The sequence below is a fragment of the Temnothorax longispinosus genome, chromosome 12 (assembly GCF_030848805.1).
Source record: "Temnothorax longispinosus isolate EJ_2023e chromosome 12, Tlon_JGU_v1, whole genome shotgun sequence".
Classification (NCBI taxonomy): Eukaryota; Metazoa; Arthropoda; class Insecta; order Hymenoptera; family Formicidae; genus Temnothorax; species Temnothorax longispinosus.
Window position 1 is genome coordinate 4088775 of NC_092369.1, and position 9357 is coordinate 4098131.

At 43.6% G+C, this 9357-nt stretch overlaps 3 protein-coding genes across 3 annotated transcripts; 1 reads left to right on the forward strand and 2 right to left on the reverse strand.

Moving 5' to 3' along the window:
- The first annotated feature begins 4728 nt into the window (after positions 1–4728).
- On the forward strand, positions 4729–5289 carry LOC139822685 (uncharacterized). The gene has a single exon (XM_071794637.1). The coding sequence runs from the start codon at positions 4729–4731 to the stop codon at positions 5287–5289; it is 561 nt and encodes a 186-aa protein (XP_071650738.1).
- Positions 5290–6089: 800 nt separating this feature from the next.
- Positions 6090–6883, reverse strand: LOC139822686 (uncharacterized). The gene is made up of 2 exons (XM_071794638.1): positions 6759–6883; positions 6090–6663 (listed from the first exon to the last, which is right to left on the reverse strand). Exons 1-2 carry the CDS (start codon positions 6881–6883, stop codon positions 6090–6092), a joined length of 699 nt encoding a protein of 232 aa, XP_071650739.1.
- Positions 6884–8372: 1489 nt separating this feature from the next.
- LOC139822687 (uncharacterized) lies at positions 8373–9089 on the reverse strand. Its single transcript, XM_071794639.1, has one exon. The coding sequence runs from the start codon at positions 9087–9089 to the stop codon at positions 8373–8375; it is 717 nt and encodes a 238-aa protein (XP_071650740.1).
- Between the last annotated feature and the right edge of the window lie 268 nt (positions 9090–9357).

Below are 9357 nucleotides of genomic sequence, written 5' to 3' on the forward strand. Positions count from 1 at the left end.
CTAATATTACGTTTTTCTTTGAAGCAGAGAATACTTTATTTTGCGAGAAAGTCGCTGCTTTACCAAAACACAACATTTAAAGCAGTAAATTGTTGATAAATTGAAGTTTTTTTGTTAAAGCAGAGAATACTTTATTTTGCGAAAAAGTCGCTGCTTTACCAAAACACAACATTTAAACCAGTAAATTGTTGATAAATTGAAGTCTTTTTGTTAAAGCAGAGAATACTTTATTTTGCGAAAAAGTCGCTGCTTTACCAAAACACAACATTTAAAGCAGTAAATCGTTGATTACTAACCTACATAGGTTAGTTGACGCGCTTTAAAAGTATTTAAGTGTTTAAAACGCGTCAACTAACCTATATATGCACCTATATATGCTATATTTTCCAAACTTTTTTTGTTAATAACTTTTTAACGAATAGCGAGCGACGGCTAAAACCTTCTGAAGGTCACTCGGGGTCATGACCTTGACAACATATATCAAGGTCATTGAAATCGGTGAGGTCGCCAAACTTTTTTTTGTTAATAACTTTTTAATAAAAAACGAGCGACGGCTAAAACCTTCTGAAGGTCACTCAGGAGGGTGACCTTGACAACATATGTTAAGGTCAAGGTCATCGGAGGTGCTTCCCCTAAACTGCATAATTACCAAAATTATATATATATATAATATTATATTATTTGATTTTAAATTTATATTATATATTTTTATTCTTTTATGTAATGTGTTAAAAATTTTAGATTAGATTTGCTATTTTCTCCGCAGTTTTATTATTTAGACTCGATATTTTAATGAAGAATTAGTTGCACAGAGTGTGATTACATATATCGTATGTCATTAATGTACAAAATACACTAAATTAATATATAATATAAAAATGTAATATGGCAATTTTTAAACTGTGTATAATACAATATACATTTATATGAAATATATCTAATTTTTCTTATTAATGAGTATATTTTCTAACAATATGATTTTTTAAATAAACATATCTCACAGAAACTTTCAAGTATTTTTTTCTAACATTAAACGAAATATGTCCTTTACTACCTAGTTCTATTTAGTAACGCACCAAAGCTAAAAATCTATGTTGATACTAGTAAATATTTTCTTTGGTTCTTATAGACATTTCTTTCTCTCAACGAAATATTTTTTTCGTAACCAAAACTAGTTAACACTTATAAATAAATATTTGGTTAACTGTAGTAAATATCTGCATTAATAATAGTAAATATAATTTTATTTAAAGCAAACATTTTCTTCTTTCTACGAAATATTTATTTCGTAGCCGAAATCCATTCGACACATTAAAATATGTTGGGGATTCCTGCAATTGATTATTGTAAAAGTATCTGTCCGTTACATGTATTATACTTTTCCCCGTTTCTGCTTCTCACGCGAAATAATATGTATAAGTTCGGAAACGCCGGAGGGAGCTGATCCGCGCCGAAGGCGAGCGCGCGTCAGCATATCCCCATGCGGCTCGCCTGACAACCGGCCTCCCTCCCAACGAACCCGCCGCGCCGGGGTATTTAAGCCGGCGCTCCGACGGAAACCGGCACTTCGTCTTCACGACAGCTTTCCGCTGCTCCCGACGAAGCCTACCATCCAAATTTCCAGGGGACACACCAAACGGGGTCCAGAGTCTGAGCCCCGACCGCGAGTTCTCAGGTGTCCCCGCATTCCAACAAATTCACTCTCGACGGCCACGGCCAAGCGGGGTCGAGCGTGCTCGGCCTCGTAACGAGGGTTCTCGTTACCATAGCCCCGGGAGTCCGCACTCCTCCGCTCTACCTGTCGCGTCTCCGCCCGCGTGCAAATACCGTCCCGTGTACCGCGCCGAGTATTCTAGATAATGTTATAATACCGCATGCAGTAGCCCGCGCCGAGTGCATGGCTGTAAATTACCGCGTCCGTCGAACACTGTAATCCCGCTCCGTCACTTTATATCTATTATAGCGAATAAACGTTTTTATTGTATATTACAAGCTAATTACTGTCTCTGGGCCTTTTATCGCATCCCTGATCCGGCGAGCTAGTTCGCGTTCAAGTATAAAGCTAGGCCGCTGCACAATCGAAAAAACAAAGCGGAGCCGCACGTGAGATCTCGCGTCTTTTCTGGACGGATCCGGCGTTCCGTTCGGCGTACTCACTACGCGCCCGAACAAAATAAATATTTAGTTGATTGTAGTAAATATTTGCATTAATAGTAGTAAATATTTTCTTCAATCTACGAAATATTTCTTTCGTAGCCGGCGCCCATTTGGCATATCTAAATAAATATTTTGTTTATCCTAATAAATATCCGCGTTGACGTTAGTAAATATTTCTTTGATTCTTGAAAATAAATACTTTAGTCAACTAATTATTGTTGCTAGGATCTAGTAAATATGTTCCAAGGACCCTTTAAAGAAATAATTTTCTTGGAGCAAGTAACATTTTTTTTGCCAGTATATAGAATAACAATTAAGTAATTTAAATCGACTGACTGGCAATATATAACGTCTTTTCGATGTGACTGTTCGAGAGCACGCGGTTGCGCGAGATAGCGCGAGGTAACGAGACGACCACAAAAACAAGAAACAAGTACCGAATTTCAAAATAAACAAATATATTTAATAATGTCTAATATGTACAAGTATTTACAGTTCTTTCCCTTTTTCCAAGGAAGCCGTGGAGCGCGCACAGAAGCTACGGCTAGCGATGCGGCGAAACGTTCAAAACGCGGAACAGCGGTGTGCAAAGCGGAGTACGAAAGCGGGTTTTCTTTGATCTGCGAGCGAAATCGGTTCCGCGGCGCGGCGACGGTCCTTTTAACACCTCCGAGGCGAAACTCCCTCTCTGCAGATTTCCCAGAATTTCGGGAGGGTGATTGGCCGTCGGAGTCCTGCGTCATGGAGCTGACGTCACCGATTTCACGTGGCGACCCAACGGGGTCGTCACCTGTTTTCGAGTGCTTTGTGTATAGCATGGATTGTTCCTTTGTTCTAGCGTTGTTGTTTGACTTTATTATTGATAACAATGTTAAAGTTTCTAGAAAGCTAATCCCGAAAGATCCATGCTATACCGAATATTTTCGTGACTATTCTCATGCGACAATCTTAACGAACATTAGTTACTTTCACTTCATAAAATGTTAGACCGAAATTTACTGCAAGCGTGCATGTGCTGACATGCAGCCGAACGCGACTTCGTCGCAATGCGAATTGTTGCGATCTCAAACAGTGACCATTGAAAAAACTATGAGCCAACTCGCTTTGTCGGATTTACACAGCACTTTTTCGGATCAATCGTCAAGACATTATTAATTTCGACCAACGCTTTTGGTCAGATGATGTAATTTCTGAATTAAATAATTTTATTTTATTGCGAAATAAATTGCGAAATAAAATAAAATTATTTAATTCAGAAATTACATCATCTGACCAAAAGCGTTGGTCGAAATTAATAATGTCTTGACGATTGATCCGAAAAAGTGCTGTGTGAATCCGACAAAGCGAGTTGGCTCATAGTTTTTTTAATGGTCACATCGAAAAGACGTTATATATTGCCAGTCAGTCGATTTAAATTATTTAATTGTTAAATTTTTTTGTTTCAACGAAATTTTTTTTTTTAGGTAATTATTTTAGAGATGTATCTGATTACAGTTATTATAGATACAAATAACTTCGAGCATTATAGCTATTTCAATAACAGATATATAACAGTTCGGTAGTATATATATTGCAGTTACATTTTCAGCAATTAATATAACAGTTACATTAAATTATAGTAATTTATATAATTTCAATATAACGCGTTATATTGTTGTTATGTCCACACAATGTCACATGAGTGGGAATTTACAATTAACATATATGATGTTTGAGATCATGCAACATCACCACGGAAAATCTCGTAAATTTCAGGAAGTAAATGTAAAGTTATGAAGACATTCCAAAGTGTTCTCGCGACTCATACGCATTCGAACAATCGAAAGGATAAATTATCCAACGCGTTATCGTAATCGCATTTCAAATAGCCTTTTCAATATTACATTCGTCAGTATAGCATGGATCTTTTTATCGACCGTATTCCAGAAAGTTCGCTAATTGCCAGCAATAACATTGCCACAGCTGACCGAGTGCACAAAGTCAAGCTACCGCTCGCACACAATAGAAAGCTATAAACAAAACGTGTTTATAGCCATGCTATAAACAAAACGCGCGCAAATAACGATCCTCGGATTATCACGTGCAAACGGTGACGTCAACGCGATGACGTAGGCCGCCGCTGGCCAATCACCCTCCCGAAATTCGTAAAAATTGGCCTGGAGGGATTTCGCCTCGGAGGTGATAAAAACACCGCCGCTGCGCCGCGGGATCGATTTCGCTCGCAGATCACCGCTAGTATTTCGATACAACCGCTTTGCTATACCGCTTATCACCGCTTTACGCACTCGCTTGCCTAATTGCTATTTCGCCGCTTTCGCCGTGCTAGACTCTGTGCGCGCTCACGGCATTTTGCCTGAAAAGGAAACCAGTGTAAATAATTGTACATATTGAACATTAAAACTTTGTATTTCTGTACTTGCTGTTTCTCTCTGTTTCTTTTGTGGTCGTCTTTTACCGCGCGCTATATCGCGCTACCGCGTGCTTCAGAACATTTCTGGTCCTTCGAGCCGGATCATACCGGCAACCGCGGATTCGGGAGTGCTTCCTCATCCAACGACCGCCACCATAAGCATGGATCAGAGCGCCTTGCTGAACAGCCAATACGACATCCACGGCCGCATCTCCCGCGCCATGGACAACCTCCGGAAGCTGGGTGCAGACAAGCTCACCCTCGGCATGGTGAGCACTCGCATCCGCATTCTCGACGACCTGTGGGCCAAATTTGAGTCAAACCACGACCTCCTTTGGGCATGCTACGGGCAACTCTACAGCGAGAGTGAGTACGCCAAGACTGATTTTGTCGACACCGTCGAGAATACTTACGCGCATCAGCGCGGTTTGCTTATCGGTCTCGAAAGCAAACTGAAACCCGCGTCGCCCAGAGTGCCTGCCGGGCCGGAGCAAGCTAGCGAACACGCTCCCAAGACTTCGCTACCGCGTATTCAGTTGCGGAACTTTTCGGGCGCGTATGAGGAATGGCCGTCGTTTCGGGATCTCTTCCAGTCGCTCATCGGTGAGAATTCGTCGATTTCTAACATTGAGCAGCTCCATTACCTCCGATCTTGTCTGCGAGGGCCCGCTGAAAAATTAGTGACTTCATTAACGGTGACCGAAGACAATTACAGTTGTTAACCTATGGGCGTTTTACCCCGGGGGCTCCGAGGGGGGGTGAGGGAGGGAGGTATCGGATTTTGCGGGGGTGAAGGGAAGGGGGAGGGGCGGGGTATCGGGTTACACAGGGGTATCGGGTTACAAGGAAATAACGCGGGGGTGAGGGGGGAGGGCGGGGTATCGGATTACACAAGGGTATCGGGTTACACAAGGATATCGGATTTCAAGGATATCAGATTTCAAGGATATCGGATTTCGCGGGGAAGAGGGAAGGGAGGGGTTGACCTTGGCATTCCACCGTGATGACTCACCGGGATGAGTCACCGGAATGACTCACCCGCGCCGCGGGTCCGCGGGAGGGGAAGTCCGCGTTCGCGGTCGCGGTCGCGCCGCGGGGTCCGCGTGAGGGTCCGCGGGGGCCGCGGGGGCCTCGTTCGCAACGACACCGCTAGGCGGCGCACAATGGGTAAGACTAACTCGATAGCGCACTGCGTAGGAGCGTGTTCATCGAACCTGTCGGGACACGTTTGTCGTAAACAACATTTTTCTAAGAAAAGGGGAGGCGGTTATGGCGTAGACTAAACAAATTCGCTAAACAATCTATCTACGCAGTACGTAAAAGACATAGGAAAAAATGACGTCATCGGAACAATGATCGACCCGATAACGCATCGAACTTGTCGGAACATGTTCGTCGTAAACAACATTTGATAAAAGTTAGGTATAGGAAAAGACATGCACGCAAAAAAAATGCATCGTTCGTTTAAGTGTAAAAAAGCCTATTTATTTAACTCTTCTTTTACATAATATTATCTTACGTGCTAAAAAACTAAAGCTGCGAGCTCACAATCGATGAGCTGATTCGTATTGAACGCATCGCTAGCGTATATTGCATTCGACGCTTCCCTGAGATCCGTCACGGTGGACGCGATATCGGAGAACTGCGCAAATTTTGCATCGACCGCCGCAAGGATTCTGACCAAACGATCGAATCTCGCATCGATGCACCGATCGAGATCGAACATACGATGCAGCGTCGATTCGATCATCATCAAGCGTACGTTTACAGATTCGAGACGTATGAGTTTGACGTTATTAACCGACGTACAAACTCTCACCGTTAGCGGTCCAACGTTTATAAAACTATGGACATCTTTGAAGTCGTTGCGAAAGAAATTCTGAATATTTCGTCGTTGCTCGTAGAGTGCCTTCCACGTTTCGAGAGACAACAGCAGTTCCTTTCCTCGATGATCTCCAACGGCGATCTCCACGTAGCTCGGTGGACCCACGTTGATGCCAATTTCGAGGAATTTGTATCCCGTAGCTGTCAGCGCGTATCGTCTGCTGAGTATACGTACCGCGCGACGGTCCCCCGAAATGCTGGATAAAAGAAATGAAAATAGTTTTATTTTTCGACAGTATTACAATATGCAAAGATATAAAAACTGGGGGAGACTCTATATGTTAATTTTCTCTCAAACGAAACTTACCTATTGCATCTGGCCTCATACGTTTGAGTTTCAACGTTGTGAATCGGCACGTAATAATTCACGGCATTCACGCGTTTTGCACCGTTGTTGCTGCTGCTGCTGCTGCATCCTTCAAAGGAGAACATTTTTGCTCTCTAGACTCTGAGAAGTTGACCGTCAGTACAAGCGATCGCAACAAGACTGATCATATAAAATTAATCGAGTATACGCGACAACTCCAAAAAGTAATGATGTGGTGGTGGGGAAAGGGGGAGGGGGAATTAATGTTTATAGAACTGCGCAGTGGATTTTTTAAGAAAGAGGGAAGTAAAGCCTACTCTAACGGTGATGATGGGGGAGGGGAGGGGGAGTAAGAAAGAAAACAAAAAGTTATATATAATATATTTATTAAAAAAAAAGATCGCAAATCTTTATGGCGTCGCGCGCGACCACCAATTAAATAGTTTTATTACATTTTGTAACGCGCAATTCTTTTCATGTTTTCCGCATCGCATAGTATTGGGGTCATCTAGTTTATTCAAATATTCGATATCTTCGTAATGCGCATCCAGAGTATCGACAATTAGGTTTTTTCGCGCATAATTCTCCAGCAGATCCACAAGCCATTCTCGTTTCTGGCATCCCTTGACATACACGAGAGTCGGCATCTCGTCGTCATCGTCTTCTTCGTCTTCTTCCACACCAAGCACGGCCGATGTAATTAGGCGTTTCACCATGCTGTACGGCACGTTTTCGTCTTCTCATCGTAATCCATGGTGATAGCAAATCAACCAGGTAGCGCACGATTTGTCGGATTTTGTAAAGAGATTCCACGGCATGGGGTACGTAAAGATGTGATGCGTCAGAACGCAGCCTTTTCTCAGCACCGCCACCTCTTTCATGACAAATTTCATCCCGATGAGGAATCTTTGCAAGTCCACGAACGTTGGTACGGACATGACAAGATTTCTTTATCTCTCTATCTCCCTCATCGATGCGTCAATCGAGAGGAATGACGCGCAACTCTGCAAACCGTCTCGCGACACTCTGATTTATACTTCCCCCTCCCTTCCTCCCTTGCTCCTCTAAATAATTGTATCGGAGACTGATGGAAAGAGAGAGAGAGAGAGAGAGAAAGAGAAAATAATATTCACGTCGACGTTGGTTGCCGCGAACACTCAGACTATTTTGCGCACCACGTTCGTCAACGGGTTGTACTCAATCACGCGGTCGTGTATGATGAGACAGTACGCGGAGGTATTCGGCGGTACGTTCTCCATGCAGTCGAATTCTATTCTGACATCCACGGTAGCGTTTTTGACGGATTCGTTTTGGCGGGAGCAATCGATGATCACAAACGGGCCGTTATGTAGAAAAGTCGAAACGGTGAGACTCGGCTCGAGATATTCGTATCCGTAGTAACCCTTGCAGAAACGCGCGTACAGAATCGCCCATCTGTGTTTGCCAAAGTCCAAATTCAGATCGTCGTACAGATAAACTTTCGAGTTTAGATAGAGTTTTACGTTGGTCAAGTTGCAGTCGTCGAATCGGCTTGTGTCGGCGGACATGACGTTCTTCCGACCCGTCTGCAGAGCGAAGACGACGTATTGCGGTTTCTCGAGCTGAGTCGCGGTCTTAATGGGCCCACGAGTGCTTGGTCGTGTTCTGCAACAGGGGATACTCGTACAGATCCCACGAACGGAAACCCATACTTAGATATCGTCTGTCTTCCAAGGCGATCTCGTTCAATACCACGTGAGGCATTCGCCATTGTATCTTGAGTATTTTGATAGTAGGCTCCAACGCGAGACTTCCTACCACGGAATTGTTGTCGTTGCGCGCTCGTATCAAGATCAATTCGTGACGAGCGTTGATCACCACGCGTTTGTAATCCTCGCAAAATCCCAGTAACAAGTTGAGCGGTACGCAGAAATTGAAATATCCGTTCGGATTATTCTGCAGATCCCAGCCAGCGTTTCGCAGGATCACGCTTCTGTCGGACGATACCGTAACATAGATTTTGAGCGTGCTGGTTATTTCTACGTTTCTGCAGCGATCAATCTTCATACCGTCGAACTCGTATCGAATCTCGTCGAACATGAACGCGACGCAATTAGTACCCAATACCACGTTATCGACTTGGTCGGCTGCTCTGGTCACCGTCAATGTTCCTTCGACGTAGAAAAAACTTTCGCACGGCAACGTATACAGATCCTGCTGTTGTATGGGTATTCGTATCTCGTCGCTATAGTCAAATGTTGTGTTGGCGTACGGATTGTTCGTGTGAGTCTCGATCTTGACGATTCGATCGTCAAAGACCGGTTCGCTTTCGATGTTGAGAATTTCAGTCATCGTTCAGATGTTTCGCACCGCGAATCCCAGAGATTGTAAAAACCTAACGTTCGACGCGTTGAGCTTTTTTCTCGTCTCTTGTTCAACGCCACCGAATGTCGACTTGACGGCATCGTCGATCGGCGCAGCCGTAAAGATATTACTGTTATCTGTCGCGTGCTCAGAGTCGTTCAACACTAGCATCTCATATGTCGCGCGTACACTCACGCTCACGCATACACTGGTTGGTGCGTTATCGCTCTTGCCGTCGTACGTGCAATCTGACAGT